The 20,763-nt window shown below is 34.5% G+C and overlaps 1 protein-coding gene and 1 long non-coding RNA gene across 2 annotated transcripts in view; one reads left to right on the top strand and one right to left on the bottom strand.

Annotated features, from left to right (window-relative positions):
- The window catches only part of Dhx29 (DExH-box helicase 29), a 45,775-nt gene that overhangs the window by 22,771 nt on the left and 2,241 nt on the right, over positions 1-20,763 (bottom strand). Inside the window, exons 2-10 of the mRNA XM_005319629.4 lie at positions 13,997-14,070; positions 12,556-12,669; positions 11,390-11,519; positions 10,237-10,382; positions 8,535-8,663; positions 4,735-4,861; positions 3,869-4,027; positions 1,504-1,669; positions 1,158-1,281 (exon numbers count right to left, since the gene is read on the bottom strand). Of these exons, the coding sequence (XP_005319686.2) occupies positions 1,158-1,281; positions 1,504-1,669; positions 3,869-4,027; positions 4,735-4,861; positions 8,535-8,663; positions 10,237-10,382; positions 11,390-11,519; positions 12,556-12,669; positions 13,997-14,070 (1,169 nt within the window). The remainder of the gene's footprint in view (positions 1-1,157; positions 1,282-1,503; positions 1,670-3,868; positions 4,028-4,734; positions 4,862-8,534; positions 8,664-10,236; positions 10,383-11,389; positions 11,520-12,555; positions 12,670-13,996; positions 14,071-20,763) is intronic.
- Positions 3,531-10,259, top strand: LOC110597602 (uncharacterized). Its single transcript, XR_002483340.3, has 3 exons — positions 3,531-3,704; positions 6,123-6,156; positions 9,343-10,259. It is a non-coding gene; the product is annotated as an uncharacterized LOC110597602 (long non-coding RNA).

Raw genomic sequence — 20,763 nt, 5'->3', positions numbered from 1 at the left:
TTAAATGAACTATATTGAGTGGAATCTAATTTTATAGTATGAAAGAACTCAAAATTATCTCTCTGACATTGTAATTTTTATCAAGTAAATATAGCTTACAATACCTTATCTTGCAAACAAAAATAAAGTCATTACAAACTTGGCCAGAAATTAGAAAAAAATTACTATTTGGAGTTCCACTTAATTAGTAGCTAAAATTTTCAATGGCTCTAATTTCCCAGTTATTATAAAAAGGAAATGCCAACAAGCCAAGTTTTAAAAAGAACATGAATTCTGTTAAAGAGAATGGAACTGAAACCATTCCTTCAGTTGTACTTTATTCTTATCTTTCCTCAAACTGGAAATATATAATTCATATAGCCTAAAGCTGAAAAAAACCAATGTCTATAATGTTAAAGTTAAGAGACAATATAACACTAAAAGAAAACAAGCCAGTGTGGTGGCCTGTAATCCCAGAGCTCAGGAGGCTGAGGCAGGAGGACTGCAAGTTCAAAGCCAGCCTCAGCAAAAGCAAGGTGCTAAGCAACTCAGTAAGACCCTGTCTCTAAATAAAATACAAAATAGGGCTGGGGATGTGGCTCAGTGGTTGAGTGCTCCTCAGTCCAATCCGTGGTATCCCCCAAAAAGAAAAAAATCTTTGAAAAAATTCTCTTTAAGTGAACCAAATTGCACTTTTAATCTGTAAATTAGTATAGCTAAAAAATTAGATAAAAAAACTGTCTCTTTTGGACTTCAACTTCTGTTGAAGGAGAGAGAGAGAAAGATTGAGCTGTGTTTAGGGGGTGAAAGGAAGCCAAACTACAAATGGTTTAGTATTCCTTATCCAAAATGCTTGGGACCAGAAAGATTTTAGATTTTGGAATATTTGCATATACATAAGGAGACATTTTGGGAATGAGACTCAAGTCTAAACACAAAATCCATTTATGTTTCATATATACCTTATACACATAGACTGAAGACAATTTTATATAACATATTAAAATAATTTTCTTTGTGAATAAAGTTTCTTGGTATAAAATTTTCCATTTGTGCCATCATGTCAGTGCTCAAAAAGATTTGGATTTTGGAGCACAATTTTAGATTGGAAATGTCTAACCTGCACATCCATTATTTCACAAATCATTTTTGAAGCCTCTAGGCCTAAAAAGTCTCACCTGCCCTTTCACTAAACGATACAGAGCTAAAGTAGCTCCCAGGTGCTGAGCTTGCATGCCATCCTCTGTTAAGATTGTAGGGCATACTACTAGGACATCATCATCAGACTTGATTACTCTTACCCTACAGAGGAGTCAAAGAAAAAAAAAACGCTGAGGTCAGATTATCAATAAAGTGAAAAATCCATTAACAACTTAAATTTATATTAATTATTTTAACATTTTCATGAAAGATGCTGCATAAGGATTTATACACACTATGAACCTGAATATGAATTCAAGTTGCTCAAATGAGTTTCATTTTATACTTTTCTAAAAGTCATTTCAGTTAACCAGAAAAACATACCTACATTTCCAGTATCTACCTACTGGGACTTTTTCAAAGGAAGGATTTGGACTCTTAGGAAGATTCTTCCTAACCCAATCGATCAGAAATTGTTTGGGAGACTTTCCAGTCCAGCTTCGAGCAGTATAGTCAAAATTTCTTACATCATGAGATTCTTTCTTTTTATCTAAAATGGAAGACAAAAAAATGGTTCTTTAAACTAGTCATGCAGTAATATAAATTCTCTTTTGAGTGATCAAAGTCCTCTTGCCTTTGGGAACAGCACTTTTGGAAGACAACAGGAAAAAGGTTAGACAGAAAGGTTTGCTTTTCCTTAAGTAGTGACCTAGACCATAGAACAATGATTCTTTTATTCTGCATCTTTAAAAGAAACTGTCTTGTTGAGCACTGTGGCACATGCTTATAATCCTAGCTACTCTGGAGACTGAGGCAGAAAGGGTTTCAAATTTGAGGCCAGACTCAGCATCCTAGTGAAACCAGTTCAAAAAATAAAAAGGGATGGGGATGTAGCTCAGTGGTATTGCATTTGCCTAGCATGCACAAGATTCTTGGTTCAATCCCCAGTCCCTGCCACACACACTCTTGAGGAATTTATATATTCTTATAAAATGTCCACCTGAATGACAACATTTGGTAGGCTAACCCATAAGCAGTTACTGAAAAATAAGTTAGATGTCACTTTAGTTACTACTACCAACTTCAAAGGTTTCCTGTTATATAAAATATAAAATGCAAATTCCTTATTATTGCCAAAACCTTCAGTGGCCATTTCTGCCCACCAGTTGCCACTCATCCCTCATGTCCATTATGCTGCGATCACACTGGCTCTCAAGTCAATTCCCCAAATGCTCTAAGTCTGCCTAACTCAATACAATACAATAGCCACCAGGTACATGTGGCTAATTAAATTAACTAAAATTAAAACTCAGTTTCTCAAATATAATAGTCACATTTTTAGTGTTTCATATTCATATTTCCTAGTAGTAGGATTTCACAGATATAGAACATTTTTGAAAAGTATTTTTTAGATGTTGATGGGCTTTTATTTTATTCATTTATTTATATGTGGTGCTGAGGATTGAACCCAGTGCGTCACACATGCTAGGCAAGTGCTCAACCACTGAGCCACAACTGCAGCCCCTAATATAGAACATTTATATCACAGAAAGTTCTGTAAAACAATGCTGATATAAGCTCTTTTTTCACCAGCTTGCTACCAGGCTAATATCTACTAATGCTGACATAAGCTCCAAAGAAGTAAGACAGAACATTAGAAGTCTAATGTTCTGTCTTACTTCTTTGGAGGCTTTTTTCACCAGCTTGCTACCAGGCTAATATCTACTCATTTGTCAGATCTCAGAGCTTAAATCACAGCAAAGCCTTTCCAATCAAATTAGGCCATCCTGATACCTCTATGTTAAAAACCAGTTTTATTTGATAGTGCACATCACAATTCAAAATTACACATATATTTGTTTAAAGTTTACTGTCCCTACTTAGGCTACATACATGAAGAGGGCAGAGACCAGGTTATTTCGTCCACTACTATATACCCAACACTTGTCATCATGAACAATGATTCAATAAATATTATTGAAAGAATGGATATTTTAATATGTAACAATTCAGTGTAGAACTATAATATGCAATCTACAAATAAATAAATACTAGCTATATAAATATGTAAGTACTAACTATATCAAAAATTTACTTAGGAGCACACAGAAGTTCATGATCATTTATGTGTGGTGGCATGGAAGGAGCTAGGGAAGGCTTAAAGAAGAGCTGCTGTTTGGGTTGCACCTAGGGATAGGTTGGCTAGTAGCAGGTAGCAAGATGAGCAAAGTAATGGAACCATGAAACAACAAATGATGTGGCTGGAGTATATATAGCTGAGAAAACAAGGTAGAAAGGTTGGTTGTGGCAAAGAATTCTGAATGCCAGCTAAAGGGTTTGACCTTGTTACTGATGTAGTCTTTATCAGGATGAAGGTTTCTATCAGGAAGGGTTAGGGATGTAACTCCTGACTTGAGTTCCTGGGTTCAATCCCTAGCACCACGGAGGGGGTTAAAAGGTGTGTTTGTTTTAAATAGGAAACTCTCATTTCAATCTGTGTTACAGAAAAGCACCTGGTGTTTGGAGAATGACTGGAGAAGAATGAGGCTGAGACAAGGTATCTGTAATTCCAAAATGCTCTACAAGTAAGTTACCACAATTGTTACTGCTTTTTTTTTTTAAAAAAAAGCGTATCAAAGTGTAACTACATGATTACTTAGGCAGTTTGCAAAAAGTCAAAGTAACACACTTTATTACTGATATTTTGTTACTCATAAATTATATCCTGACCACTTTCCCTTCATTTTACCTTTCTCTTCTTCCATAGCAGCTGCAGATTTTTCAAATAAATTAAAGTTCAAAGCACTTTCCCCTTCTGTGGCTATAGAAGGCTTTTTCCTTTCATTTTGTTGATGTGAAACCTTTATGGCCGGGTTGAATACTGGATGGTCTTCTAAAGTTTCCATTTCTACCAAGAAAGATATTTAGTTTCATTTACTTTTTAAATTTTATATTGTTTTAAAAAAACTTCATCAGAAATAAATACAAGGGGGTTAGGGTTGTGGCTTAGCGGTAGAGTACTTGCCTAGCACATGTAAGGCACTGGGTTTCATCCTCAGCACCACATAAAAATAAATAAAATAAAGCATTGCGTCCAACTACAACTAAAAAAATAAATATTAAAAAAAAAGAAAGAAATACAAGGAATTGTGTTCATGTCTTTTTCTTGAATGGACATAGTATTTTAATGTATAAATCTGGGGTTGGTGAACTATGTATAACTTCTAGGACAAATCCAGCCTGCTGCCTGTTTATGTGTGGCTGGTGAGTTAGAATGGTTTTTATATATATTTTCAAATGGTTGAAAAAATAAAAATAAGACTACTGGGTGACATGTGGACGCTATATGAAATTTATAGTTCAGTATCTTTATAAAGTTCTATTAGAACTTTATATAGATACTTCTACATTGTCTTATGGCTGCTTTTATGTTGTAATAACAGAGTTGAGAAGTCATGACAGAAGCTGTATGGTCCACAAAGTCTACAATATTTATAATTTGGCTTGTTATAGAAATAAAGTTTGCCAATCTCAAACACAAACTGTCAGAAAAGAGCAGACATATTTTTAAAAAGACAATTACATTTCTACACCTAAGAATTTGAAAATGTTTACCTCTTTGAAATTTCCTTATTTTTTCTTGAGCCTCTCTTTGGCCTTGTTTGTTTTTTTCTAATTTAAAGGTAGCTGCCTGCTCCTTTGCATCCAGAAGTTTTGCTACAAGAGTCAAGTATCGTTCATTCTGTTCCAAATAAAATAACCAAGAAGAAATAAAAAGAGCAAGATTATCTATGGCACTATATTATATTAAAACCTATGATCTTTTGGCTTGACCCTTTGACCCAACAGATCTACTTTTAGGACGTTTTCACTAGAGAAATAAAACAAATGGAGCAGAGAGACATTTAAAAAACAAAAATGGAGTTCTGAGGAAAGTGGATGTGACAAAACAATGACATGACTCTGCCAAGCAAAAACTACAAGAGTTGAAAGCCAGACTCAAGTTATAGTGTTTTCCCCCTTTAGGTTAATAATTGATAGCAGACTATAAACACAAAAGCATGTGATAGAGAAAATAAAAGCATATGTGGTGCTGCTATGAAATAATTGTTAAGAGAAAGAGGAAAAAGACAACTAAGCAAGCAGAACAGGGTGAATTCTGGGACCATTTTGTGTAGAAGCAAACATCAAATGGTATTAAGAGGAAGCTTAGGTATCTCCTCAAATTCACCAAAATCATATTTATCCTTTCAATCTTTCCATATAAGGCACTGATACTACCATCCCTTTACCTTTGTATCTGCCATCTTTGGCCCCTTAACAATTTTATCCCCAAGGAATGTATTGCCTTAACTTTTTAAGTGGAGAGTTCAGTGGCATTAAGAACATTCATATTGCTGGGCAACCATTGCAATCACAGTGGATCTCCAGAAGTCTTTTCATATGGAAAAACTAAAATGCTATACTGATTAAATAGTAACTTCCCAGTCCTCCTCCTCCTCCAGCCACCAGCAACCCCTATTCTACTTTCTGTCTCTATGAACTTGACTATTCTTGGCACCTCATGTAAGTGGAGTCATACAGTATCTGCTTTTTGTGACTGGCTTATTTCACTTAGCATAATGTCCTTAAGGTATACCCACCTTATTGCATGTGCCAGAATTTCTTTTTTTAAGGGTGCATATATTCCTTGTATGTATATATATGAAGCATTAAATTTTTTTAAATTGTCAATGGACATTTATTTATTTATATGCAGTGCTGAGAATCAAACCCAGTGCCTCACACATGCTAGGTAAGCACTCTATCACTAAGTCACAACCCCAGCCCCTATATGAAGAATATAACTTATCCATCAAGTACTGGTTGATGTGAATTGTTCCAGCATTTTAACTATCAAAAAAAAAAGAAAAAAAAGAAAGAAAAACAAAACAAACCAACAACAACAACAAAAAAAACAGTGTAAGTATCTCTTCTAAGACTCTGCTTTCAATTCTTTTCAGTATGTACCCAGAAATGGAATTCCTGGATCATAAGGTAATTCTATTTTTAGAGGAACTGCCAAACTATTTTCCACAGAGGCTATACCACTTAATGTTCGCACAAACAGCACACATTGGTTCCAATTTCCCCATCTTTATCAATACATTTTTTGTTTTTTGGTAGTCACCACCCTAAATGGTAAGAAGAGGTACCTTGCAGTGGTTTTGATTTGCATTTCCCTAGTAGGTAATAATGTGGAACATCTTTTTTTGTGTGTTTAGTGCCATTTATATATTTTTGGAGAAATATTCCTTAGCCTGTACATTCAGTAGAGCACCAATTTTTGCTGATTTTTCCTTTGAAATATCTGTCTTCCTTTCAAATTTCAGTCATTATATCACATCTGAGTAAGTGCAACAGCTACCAAAATGGATAGGGTAGCTTTTCAAATTACTTTGAACTCCCTCAAACTACTAAATTTGAGCTAAAATGTCAAATTCTTCTTGTCAGTCAGCCAGTCCTATAGTGGCTTTTTACCATGTAGTTAACATTCATTTTCTGGGTATCAAAGTCTTCCAGCTTTAAGTGAATTCATTTATTTACTCCTAACATTTATCTTTGCACATCTATTTTTTAATACCTAAGGACCTGTGTATAATTCCACCTCTGCACCCTTGCTTCACATTATTTTATTCATTTGGCCATCTTTCTATCATTTTTTGCCTGTTTGAACTCTATGCATCTTTCAAGTTTCATTTCTTTCAAGTCTTGACCTAATGCTCCCATCAGAAGACACCTCTTCTTTCTCTGAAACCTAAAGTAGACTTAAATTGCTCTAAAGAATTTTATTTTGGGCCTGGGGTAGTGGTCTAGCAGTAGAGCGCTTGCCTAGAACGTGCGAGGCACAGAGTTCAATCTTCTGCACAAACAAAGGTATTGTGTCCAACTACAACTAAAAAAAATATATATTAAAAAAAATTTTTATTTTCATGATTTTAATAAGGCAGAAGGCTAAAAAACTCGTGTAAGAAAAAAAAAGATTTCTATCCTACCTTACTCTTCTAAACCTTATCACTAATAAGAGCTTTCTGTGTGTCTTCTAAACTTTAAGACTATCAATATGTGTTTTTCTTTTACACAAGTGGATTCATCATAATACACAGTCTTCTATAACTTATACCACAATGTTTGTTTTTTTACCTATTGACAAACATATGTGTGATCTGCAGTGTTTGGCTATTATGAGTATTTGCATACAATGTTTTCATTTTTAAGGAAATATCTGCACATGAAATTGTTGGGCCATTTGGAAAGTGCATGTTTAACTTTATGAGAAAGGGCCAAAGTTTTCCAAAGTGGTTATATCATTTCATACTCCCATTAGCAATGTATGAGTTTTCCAGTTGCTCCAAATCCTCTGTAACATTTGGTATTACAGATCTATTTTAAAATTCAGCCATTTTACAGGAAATATAGTAATATCTCACTGTAGTTTTAATTTCTCTGATGACTAGTGATATTGAACATATTTTATGTTCACTGGCTATCTAAGTATCTACTTTTATGAGGTGTCTGGTTTTTACAAGCTCTTAGGGTCCTTTGTCAAATATGTGTATTTTAATATTTTCTTACTACAACTTGCTTTATTCACTGTAATTATCTGGATCTTACATGTTCCCAAAGACCCTTAACATAAAGGCTTGGCCACTAGCTTCTGGTGGTACAACCTATAAGAGGTAGGCCTAGTGGAAGGAAGTTAGGTCACTGGGTGAGAAACTTCAAAGAGAATACTGGGGATTTAACCCAGGGGTAATTTAACCAGAGAGCTATATCCCTATATCCCAGCCCTTTTTAAATTTTGAGATAGGGTCTCACTAAGTTGCTCGAGGCATCACTAAATTTCTGAGGCTGGCCTTGATCTTAACATCCTCCTTTCTGAGCCTTCTGAGCCACGGAGATTTCAGGCATGTACCCATGACCCAGGCAAACATTTCCTCTTTATAAGTGGATTCTCTATGGTATATTGTCACAGTGACAGGAAGCTAACATATTCCTTTCTTAGTATATTCTGCCTTACATTATTATTTTATCACATGATATTTATTTTCTCTCCAAACTATAGGTTTACTCTATAAGGAAATGTATTTTACATTTCTTTATTATTTAAAGCCCTACCTCTTATAGGTTCTTTATTATTTAGCACACTCCCTACATGTAATAATCACTTAAGATATTTGATGATTATCTCTTTAAATGTGGGGAAAATGTAACATCTATAAAGAAATTACTCTGGGTCAATTTTTTACTTACTTGTTATTTTGTTCCATCTTTATATCAATCTATAGAGGTATGTCTCCAATTTACAAGTAAGGAAACTAAGGGTCAAAAGTTAAAAATCTTATCTAGGAATATTCACTTAGAAGCCTACTTACAGGGTCAAATTTCTCTTCCTCTTCTAAACTTTTAGAATTCTCACTCTTATCTTCTTCATTTTGTTGTTCAGCATATCGCAAAATCCACTCTTTCATATTTACTTCCATAGGTTTTTCTTCTTTTTTTGTCTAGGAAGAGAAAGCAAATATCTGAAAAACTTAAAGTTAAAAATCATAATCTTTATTCAGTGAAATAAAAATAAACGCAAGTCAATTTTACTTTGAGAAGTCTAAACTGGCAAAATCCAAAAAATATTTTTACATAAAGGGGTAAAAAAGAATGAAAAGAACACTGTTAAAAACTAGTATTGTTTCTTGAAAACAGGGGTTTTATGAGGATGATGCTTCCATAGGTGTTTGATAACATGAAAAATATTTAAGTATAATGTCCTAATAAACTACACTTCCCAGGGTTCACATCCTCCCACAATTCTCTTCTATAGAGATTTTAGGTTTGGCCATGTGACTTGCTTCAACCAATGAGAGATTAGCAAGACTGATTAAAGCACAGGCTTGATAAGAATTTGTATACTGGGGCTCATTGTCTAAAAATACATTTGGGCTTCTATATCTGTTGGTTCTGCATCTCTGGATGTAACCAACTTCAAATACAAAATATTCAAGAAAAATTGAATCTGCACTGAACACATAAGAACTTTCTCTTGTCATTATTTCTCAAGCAATATAGTGTAACAACTATTTTATATAGGATTAAAATATATGAGAGGATTTGTCTAAGTGATATACCAAATACTACATTGTTTTCTTTAAGAGACCTGAACACCCACAGATTTTGGTATTCTCATAGGTCCTTACAGATATCAAGAGACAAGTATATTTCTTCTTGGAAGCCAGATGCCCTGTAAGAAAATCCAACTCTTCAGAGACCACCACATGAGGAAACCCACATTTATCAAATGAAGAGACTGCACAATGAATGGATGCCTGGACAGTCTCTAGCAGAGGCCATCAGTCATGTGATCGAAGATGCCATTTTATTTATCTTTTAAAATCTTATTAATTTTGTTTTTACTTTTTTGGTTCTTTTTAGTTATACATGACAACAGAATGTATTTTGACATATTATACATATATGGAGCCTAACTTCCCCTTCTTGTGGTTGTGCGTGATGTGGAGTTACACAGGTCATGTATTCATATATGAACATAGGGAAGTTATGTCCAATTCATTCTACTGTCTTCCCCATTCCCATCCCCTCAGTACAATCTGGTGAACCTCTACTCCCCTCCACCCCCATTGTGAATCAGCATCCACATATTAGAAAGAACACACGGCCTTTGGTTTTTGGGGATTGGCATGATAGTCTCCAGTTCCATCCATTTACTGACAAATGCCATATTTTCATTCTTTTTTATGGCTAATATTCCATTTTGTATATGTATTATGTTTGAAGAAGCCATTTTAGATGTTCTAGCCCCAACAGATATCTCCTAGAACAGAACTGTACAGCTGATCCAGAATCATGAGAAATAATAAATAGCTGGTGTAAGCCACTATCTTTTCCGGTGGTCTGTTAGTGCAATAATAGATAATTAAGACAGGCTGTGATAGAAAAGTCTGGCAAACCATTTATTATTTTTAAGAAGTAAAAATGTTATAGAAACCTAATATTTGTATTCTTAAAACTATATGTACTTCACTCTGATTTTATATAACTTTTAATGTTTAATTCTTAAATTACCTTAATCTTATGGTCTTCTTCCTGTTTTTTTGTTTTAATTTGCAACGGAGGTGTAATAGTGGCTTGTATTTGAGGAGACTGAAATTTTGCCCTACTTTTAGGTTGCGGCTCTTCAAATTCCTGACTGAATCCTTCAGGAAGCGCATCTTAAGATAAAACAAACTGTGTTGAAAATAAACATGCATATGATACATAAAACACATTTGCTTTACAACAGACAACAAATACTTATTTGTTAAACATAAATCCTGAAAAAACTTAAGAGCATCTAATTTCCTTCTACCTCTTATCTTCTAAAAATAGAAATCTTAATAATGAGCCTGGTTTTACTTGTCAAACTAGATGTAGGTATACTTATCAGGCTCCCACATTTTTTTTTTTTTTGTTAAATATTTTTTTAGTTGTTGATAGACCTTTATTTTATTTATTTACTTATATGTGGTGCTAAGAATTCAAACCCAGTACCTCACACATGCTAGGGGCAAGCACTCTACCACTGAGCTACAACCCCAGCCCTTCTCCCCAATTTTTTTTTTTTTTTTTGTACAGGGGATTGAACTCAGGGGCACTCAATCACTGAGCTACATCTCTACTCCTATTTCTGTATTTTATTTAGAGACAAAGAGTCTCACTGAGTTGCTTAGTGCCTCGCTTTTTGCTGAGGCTGGTTTTGAACTGGCAATTCTGCTATCTCACTCCTGAGTCGCTGGGATTATAGGTGTGCACCACTGCGCCTGCTCCACCAAATTTTTAGAAAGAGATCATAACACTTTCTACTCTTCCTTTCTGTCATAGCATGTGGTAGTATCCTCAATCACAAAAGCTGTTTTCACTTCAGATTCTTTCCAAAGATTACAACCATGATCCTCTGTTTAATCAAATGTTATTAATCTAAAGACAGCCCTAATTTCTAAAACCAAAATCCAGGAGACCTAGCCTAATAAATTATAGACAGACAAAATTTAAATTTTCTTGCAACCATAACTTTCATGGAAAATACAGTGACAACAGATGAAGGTAAGAACATTTAAAATAAAAGTAAACAGCTACAACTGTGAAACATTTTAAGGACCAGTCAAAAATTTGATATGAATACTGAAACTATTTAAAAACATTTTAGAAACTGAAGAAATTTAATGACAATACTATTTACCATCTGAAAGATTTAAACAGAGCCAATCCAAGGCAGAATGAAGATCACCTCCATGTAAGAGTGTATTGGTCATGGCATCTTCTATGTCCTTGGTCTTAAATGAAAATGCTTGTAAAGCCATGTATAAATCCTATAAAAAGGAAATGTAAAAAAGTCACATGTCAATTTTCTTTCAATCCTAATTTTATTCTGTCATTCATTTTAAACTAGAAAGTCTGACACAAATTAGAATTTCAAAAATATCTTTTGTAAGGGAAATAGGGTTATAGCTCATGGATAGAGTACTTGTTTACCATGCACAAGGCCCTGGATTCACTCCCAGCATCCCCCCCCCACCCCCCCAAAAAGAGAATAAAATAAAGAGAGGGAGAAAAATAGTTATTTCACTCCCTCTTATTTGAAAAGTTAAATGTGCTCACTGTAGTGAGAATTTGGGAACTACAGATATATTTTTAAAAGATGGATCAGGAGAGATTGCCCATTTTCTCACTGTTCAAAGATAATATTTGTAGTATAGTATGTTTCCTTTCAGTCATTTTTCTAAAATTTGGAAAACAAATTTCAAATAACATTCTAACATAAATCTCCTCTCCAAAATTACTAGAAACTGTTCAACAGCACTTATAACAGTTACACAATATGCCTATTGGTAGATATAATTACATACTTTTGTAAATCTGAATACTGAGAATTTTTTATTAGCAGTGCTTCAATGGACATCTTTGTATATAAAGCAGCTTAACATTCTTTCTATAGCATGATCTTTAGATTGGGCAGAATTGGGTTTAAATATAGATTCTGCTTACATGTTACTTATTAATAATCTTGGGCTATAACCTGTCATTTTCTTAAGCCTCAATTCTTTCACTTGAAAAAATGGGATCAAAAACATTACTTTGTAAAATTATTCTATCAGAGAAATGTAAGCAAAGTACTAACAAATAAGGGCTTAACAATGTAATTTTGGGACTGTAACTTAGTTTTCATGTCACAATTTAAATGTGTGCACTTCTATCAGGTATAATTTCTTCTCCATTCTTGCAGACAGAAATCGTCTACATGAAATCTCAAAGGAAACTGAAAAGTCTTTTTTATCTCATATGTGGGCCTTTCTTAAAAATACCCTGGTAAAACTACTAAGGAACTTACAGAGGTCTGCAAAATACCTGTAACTTTTTAGCTGTAAGTCTTCCAGAAATCACTCCCTTGTCATTATTTTGCTTTTTATGTTCATTGATCACTCCAATAATTCTTTGCTCTAGTTTATTATTAATTACCACCTGTTGAGGTCAAAAAGGTCACATTAATTAGAAGCTAAATTATTAAAAGATTAGAAGCATATCAAACAGCTTTTTATCAGCTAAAAGCAGATACAATAATAATAATAATTATTTTTTAAGACTACCATTCATCTGACCACAATCCTACATTATACTTCAGGAAAAATGGGATATGAAAAAAGCATTGAAATAAAATTCCCTATCCCAGCCCCCAAAATTATCTTATAAAGCCTCTTGAGAAGACACTGTCCTTGGACCACCCTTGAGTTGCTATGATAAAGACAGATTACTAAATCCTACACAAAATACTGACTAAAGAAAACTTAGAAATGGAGCCCAGAAATCTGCCTTAATGTAAATCAGCCCAACCAAGCACAAAGGCTGAAGGAATAAATGCTACCCTAAAAAAAGACATATCAAATAAAAGTAAAATCTTTTTCTATATAGTAATAATAGGCTATACAAATTCTTTTTCTTTTTTCTTTTTTTGTTACCCGGGATTGAACCCATGGTTGCATAGCACTGAACCACATGCCAGCCCTTTTTAAATGTTTTTTTGAGACAGAGTTTTGCTAAGTCCTTAGGGCCTCACTAAGTTACTGAATTTTCGATTCTCCTGCCTTAGCCTCCAGAGTCTTGGGATTACAGGCCTGTGTCACCATACCCAGCAGGTTACACAGTTCTTTTGGCTCCTAGAGTTCAATTCCCACTTTTTCCTACTAATAATTTATCTTTTGTTCTTTCCCTATTTTTAACCTAAGAAACACACAAGCATCTACTACAAAAAATACCTTTATTGTTTCTTAACTGAATGTGTAATAACAGCTAAGCACAAAAATATACTTTGGGCATTCAGCCTAGACAGGAAACAGACAAATAACCCAACATGGCAATGCTTTGCAAAGATATTTTCAGTGTTGTGAAGGGACTTCATGGGGGCCATACAGGTAACAAATGAAAAGGGGAAAGTGATGGTAATCCAGGCAGAAAGCAAAGGCTTAAAGGCATAAAAATCATGTGGGATCTGGGGAAACAATGAATGTGCCACAAACTAAAGTTTTAAAGTAGAGAACAGGCAGGAAAGGTATACTAAGTCAGATCTGAAAGGATTTTATGTATGCCATGCTTAGAAACTTGATGCTTTTCCAGACCCTTTTAAATTTCTTAGACTCAACATACGTGTATGATTTATTTCTAATTAGTAGAAATTAGTTCTTAGATTACTATGCATAAAAATTTTAAATAACCCATCATTTTCTTATACTTAAGGATACTTTTTTTTTTTTTAAAGGGAACATTTCTTGAAATGACTTAAAAACTTACTCACTTTCAAAATTGATTTATCCAGATTTGCAGGACCACCAGAATCATTTGCAGAATTAAAACTATAAATTTTCGGACCTGTATGTAACAGACAACAAATAGTTAAGGCAATTTAATGATTAATATCCAATTATATTATTTTCCTGTAAATATTGTATGCTGAATTTCAGCTATCCCCTACTTTACCAAACTCAGCAATCTAGTAGTTAGTAATACCCCCTCTAAATTTTCTAAACCATTTTATCAATTAACATTCTTCTTGGTTAACCAGTTTCTCTTGAACTACAAATGCCTATATTATCTTTCAGGTTAAATCCATCATTAACTTTGTATTTTTTAATCAGATGTTTTTCTTCCTGGCATGTAGCTAAGGCAACTTCTTGGAGAATATGAGATTGTTAGGAAAGAAGATGGTAATTCTGAAGACAAAGCACTCTTCCTTGAAAGTGGGAGTGAAATGGAAGTAGGTGTTTCCATCATCTTTTCTCCTTGAACTCAAGCCCAAAGTTGCTGAATTAATTCCCTATGGCTGCCATAACAAATCATAACAGACATGATGGCTGAATACAACAAAAATTCGTAGGGCAGAAGCAAAAAATGAAGGTATGAGCAAGACCATGCTCTTTCTTACTTTATGCAAGACTCCTTCCTCTCCTCTTCCAAGTTCTGGTAGCCACAGGTGTTGCTTGGCTGGTGATAGCTTAATTTATCTCTGTCTAATTCTTTATATGGCCTTCCTATGTCTTTCCATGTTCTAATATTCCTCTTTTTTCTTGATATTAGTCATTGGATTTAGGGCCCACTCTAAATGTAGGATGATTTCATACTGAGATCCTTAACTAATTACATCTGAAAAGACTTTCCCAATAAGGTCACATTCTGAGATTCCAGGTGGATATTACTTAACTCAACCCAACAGTTGCCAAGCCTGTTCCAGTCAAGAAAAACACTGTATATTCTCAGTCCTCTAACAATGAATAACCCGGAAGGAATAAATACTATTTGCAAATTTTTGGTCACATGATCTCTTTATCCTCTTAAAAATGAGATTCCAGATAGTTTTTATATGGGTTATATCTGTTGATTTAATTTACTACATTATAAATTAACAGGGAAAACTCAAGTATTCATTAATTAAAAATAATAAACCCATTGTTAATATAAATACTATATATCTATATTTAAAAAAATAGTTTCTATTTTTTGCACCCCCGCCCCTCTTATATTTGGTGCTAGGAATTGAACTTAGGGACTCATGCAACAAATCTAATTAATAGCTAGTATCTTTGTCAGCTTGGGCTGCCTAACAAAATACTATAGACTTCTGGGTGACTTATCTAACAGAAATTTATTTCTCACAGTTCTGGAGTCTAGGAAGACTAAGATTAAATTGCCAGGTAGGTAGACTTCTTTTCTTGGTAAGTAAGTGGCCACTATCTTGCTATACATTGTGACTTTTCCTCTGTGCTTCCTTGGAGAGAGATTGAGCTCTGAGAAATCTCTTCTTAGGAGGATACTAATTCTATTGAATCAAGACCCCATCCTTATAACCTCTTTTAACCCTAATCACCTCCTTAGCAATCTCCTCTCCAAATACAGACACACTAGGGGTTAGGGTTTCAATATATGAATTTTGGCAACAGCCAATAATATCGGTTTCTGCATTCAGTCTACCATAGTAACACACTTCACGTATCCTCTGGAAAACTCCACTTTACACTCAGGAGAAAATGAGCAAAAGAAAAGACAAGAAACAATTTAAGAATAATACCAGAAGGGCTGGGGTTGTGGCTCAGTGGTAGATGCTTGTCTAGCATTCATGAGCCTCTGGGTTCAATGCCCCGCACCATATAAAAATAAAAAAATAAAATAAAGGTATTGTGTCCATCTACAACTAAAAAATTAAAAAAAAAATAATACCAGAATCTTATAAAACCTAGCTACTTTTTGGGAAGTAGAGGGTACTGAGGATTGAACTCTGGGGCACTGAACCACATCCCCAGTCCTATTTTGTATTTTATTTAGAGACAGGTCTCACTGAGTTGCTTAACACTTTGCTAAACTGCTGAGGCTCGCATTGAATTTGCAATCCTCTTGCTTCAGCCTCCCAAGTCACTGGGATTACAGGCCTGTGAAACTGTGCCCGGCTACCTACTTACTTTTATAAACCCTAAAATAAGGAATTTTTTTTTTTTCACTTTGAGACACTTAAACATCAAATTTAAGTGTTGCTTATTATGGTTTCAAAAATCGAAGTCTTTGGCTTACATTAAATTCTGTAAGATTTAATATAATTAGACATTTTAAAAGAAAAAAACTTTTTGAAGGTAACTTTGGAAAGTAACTACTATTCTTTTACTTTTGGGCAGTTTGAACAAGGGATATTTGTGGTTTCCTGAATTTCTGCTATGCTATATAGTTACATAAGAGGTACTGAAGGCTACCTGGAATATTTTAAAAGATAATACAAATTCTATAATAGTGTTAGTTTTCTTCTAGTCTTAGACTTTACCTTACTTCTAGTAGTTTCTCTTACAAATTCATGTCAATAGTCATAGAATGCATTTCTGGAGAGTCTTAATTGTTATTGTAAGCTCAAGCACACACTTAGCCTCCACAGTTATAACCCTTCTTTGTGTGTATGTGTATGGTACTGGGGATTCAACTCAGGGATCTCTACCACTGAGCTATAATCCCAGCTCTTAAGCTTGCCTTAAACTTGTGATCAAATTCTCCTGCCTATATACCATTTTGGGGGGAGGTACTGGGGATTGAACTTAGGGGCACTCAAACACTAAGCCAAATCCCCAGCCCTATCTTGTATTTTATTTTAGAGACAGGGTCTCATTGAGTTGCTTAGCGCCTTGCCATTGCTGAGGCTGGTTTTGAACTCGTTATCCTCCTGTCTCAGTCTCCCAAGCCACTGGGCTTCTTTAATCAGCATGAATAGATTCCAAGATTTGGAATACACAACTTTTGACGAAAATCCTCCATTTAAAATGTATCTATATTTCCTGACATAGTACAAAGTACAATAAGCAAAATCCAAAGTTTTATGATGCGTTACTACAAATATAATACTTATTTAATGAATCTTAGAGAAACTATTGAAAATGCTTAGCTTATGTTTTACTGATTTCTGAGATTGCTTTAATTTTCTCTTTTGTGATTCTTTCTTCTTCTCTCCTGTCAGCTGCCAATTTTCAGAATGTCAACCTAACTAACAGCTTCCCACCCTCAGCTTTTACTCTGTTACACAGCAAAAAGTGAAGGTGCCAGAATAAATGAGATATTCAACCTTATTAAGTTAGTAACTCTAAGTTTAAATACAATTCTAAGTCAGTAGGCCATGAAATGAAGTTGGTTTTTACTCTTTTGCCAAGAAAAGTGCTTGACAGCTATGTTCCTTACTGCATATAGACATTTTCCAGTAAAATTTGGTTCTATGTTGCAAGTAGTAGATGTCATAGGAAATCTAACTAGAAGGATGGTGGTATGCAGCATCTCCAAGACAAAAGTATTAGGAGTTCCAAGTTTATAAATCTGAAAGGTCATGGAATAATGCAACATTTATAACTGTCTTTTAAAATTTTATTATATTGAAATTGAGGCAAAGAAACTGATTTTCTCAAAATGATTTGGTTGATTAAAAGAAAATTAGCCAGAATCAGTTTCATATTGCCAAGTACTCTTTCTTTTGAAACATATACATTTTATACTGTTTTGTATTTTAGATCAAACAATGATGCTACTATCCTCAAAAGACAATTGCTTTTGAGTTGTTAGACTGTCTTCTAATCAAGGTTATACATTGCTCTGGTCAAAAATAAGATCTTGTCTCTATCCTCATGGCGCTAATATTCTGAAGTAATATAATTACCAAGCAACTTATTACCCAAATAAGCTATGAAAAGGAAGTACAGAGTGCCAAGAGAATAAATGAATGAATTGATGTAATCTAAGCAATTATGGCCTGTGAAAAGTATACACTACCAGAGCCACGTGACTGATCATTTTAAATTGCAAACTGGTTAATGTATGTTCCCTATTTAATATAAACACAAACCCCTCAATTCCCATTGCACTTGGTCTGGACCCTTCCTAGACCTCAGATGTCATTTAACACTTTCCTTCTCATCTCATTTAAACTTTACTATTTTCTGTCCTTCACATGTTTTATTTTGGTGATCTCACCCCCAAATATTTAAAATGACATATTTTATGAGTTTATTCATGACATCAGTCTCCCAGTATTACTTCCCTCTTAATATTTTAATTCTTAAATAAATTCAGATTTTCAGAAACGCTTTCTGTTGGAGGAAAAAAATTATTGACCTTTTTATTTTAGTCTCATTCATACCATGACAAAGCTGCTGAACTAATTATAAGTAGACTAAAGGCAGTGACGCTTCTAAGGCAAAAACACAGAAACATAAAGGACAAGGGCAAAGTAGGGAAAGGTCTTACATCTCAAGGCTTTTTTAACTGTTCCCTCTGCCTAGAATGCTCTCCACCCATTTATTTGGGTAATTAAACTTAATACACCTCCTTTGCTTAAATATCACCTTCTGTGTGATGCTTTCCCTGACCACCCTCTTTAAAATTGAATCTCTCCATACCTTCCTCTCTAATCCACCTAACCAGTTTTATGAAAACTTCACAGCACTTACTGCATCCAATGTAGAAGAGATTTTATCTTCTGCCCCCAAATGTCCCCACCATTTTTCCTCCTTGCCTTGCTATAATGTAAGCTCCTCAAGAACAGTGATGTTTTATTCTTATGGTACCCCAGTGCGTAAAATTTTGCCTGGCATATAGTAGCTCTTCAAAAACTTTTTTGATGAGATGAGAAAACAAAAGGGTAATACCCAAAATTGTGCCAAAAGCCCATTTGGTGGCACCAATGGTTTTATACCTTTAGAGTACAGCACAATTTTGATATACTCTGCTATGAACAATCCTTCAAAGTATTTAGAAAGATACAAAGAAATGGAACAACACTCTATGTGAGGAAATAAAAAGAATTGAGTGCCTTACCACTTTTTCCCTCCAAAGTAGGCCTATTATCTGAAAAGATTCAAAAAGAAAAACAAACAAAAAATTCTGTACAAATTTAGTAGATAACCTCTTGTCTTTTTTTCTTTTCTTGATTTCTTGGCTTTGATAATTTCTTTGAATTTTTCTTTATCACCTATCCATGGATTCTTTTGAGTGACAATCTGCATAACATTAGGGATGAAGATATTAATACATATCAAATATATTCCATAATTTTATAGGATATATAAAATATGTAATCCCTCACATACCATAAGGCAAGACCTAACTGTCAAAAAGAATGATATAAATAACTATAACACAATAGTTAAGGATATCTGGGTGAATTCAAAAAGGAGTTGATACCTAATATGGTATTATAGAGTTTTGACAGATGTGCTACAGACAGATGGCATTCCACAAAGAGAAAATGGCAGAAAACCAATAGTTTCATTTAGAGCAATAAGAATGCACCAGATGTCAACATACTTTATATACAACCAGAGACATGAAAAATTGTGCTGTACACATGTAGTAAGAATTGTAATGCATTCTGCTGTCATTTATTTATTTTTAAACATCATTTTTTTTTTTTTAAAAAGAACACAACAATAAGTATTAGAGAGGATGTGGGGGAAAAGGATCACTCATATATTGCTGATGGGACTGCAAATTAGTGTGCCCAATATGGAAAACAGTATGGAGATTCCTTGGAAAGCTGGGAATTGAACCACTATTTGACCCAGTTATCCCTCTCCTCCGTCTATATCCAAAGGACTTAAAAACAGCATACTACAAGGACACAGCCACATCAATGTTTATAGCAGTAAAATTCACAAGAGCTAAACCGTGGAACCAATCTAGATGCCCTTCAGTCAATGAATGGTTAAAGAAAATGTAGTATATATACACAGTGGAATATTACTCAGCAATAAAAGAGAGTAAAATCATGGCATTTGCAAGTAAATGGATGGAGTTGGAGAATGTAATGCTAAGTGAAGTTAGCCAACTCCAAAAAACTATATACCAAATGTTTTCTCTGATATAAAGAAGCTGATTCATAGCGGAGTTGGGAGGGGAAACATGGAAGGATTAGAAACTCCAGATAGGGCAAAGAGGTGTGTATCCCCTTCTCTTACTGTGCCCTTGGGTGGGGCCTACCCAGGTGTCAGTCAACCTGCTGACAGGGGACAGCATGAAGATAGACTCAGTCTCCTGAAACCTGACCCCTTGCCTCATTTGAATAGCTTGTCCTCAATAAAGGGGGTCAGCGTGAGCTCTCTCTTTCTGCAGATCCTTAAGGTCAGAGGAGCTGTCACAGCGACCCCAAACAAAAAGGTATTTGTGTCCCTTGTGTGGTTATTTCGTGCAGCCCAGTTAGCCCAGTTTATCTGGAGTGACCCCTGGGCCTTTTAGTTGAGAGAACAGAAAGCGGGCAATCAATATTAGATGAACAACTTGGATTTTCCTGCAAAGTCAGTGAGGAAGCCATGGAAGAGAATGGTATCTATAAAGATCAAAGCAACATTTTTGGAAGATCAATCTGATGCTGATATATTGGAGACTGGAGGAGAAAAACAGAACAAAGTTGGGTAGACCCATTAAGTGACTCTGTTGGTACTCCAGGGATTTGTGATTATTAGACTAGAGTGTAAACAGCACATGAAAAATGAGAGAGTATACAGAACAGATATGCAAGTGAAGACTTTACAGAGCCTGGCCATAGACTGAATG

This window comes from Ictidomys tridecemlineatus, chromosome 1 (assembly GCF_052094955.1).
Source record: "Ictidomys tridecemlineatus isolate mIctTri1 chromosome 1, mIctTri1.hap1, whole genome shotgun sequence".
NCBI classification, from domain to species: domain Eukaryota; kingdom Metazoa; phylum Chordata; class Mammalia; order Rodentia; family Sciuridae; genus Ictidomys; species Ictidomys tridecemlineatus.
The sequence above is the reverse complement of the archived record's forward strand: the minus strand, read 5'-3'. Positions and strand labels throughout refer to the sequence as shown.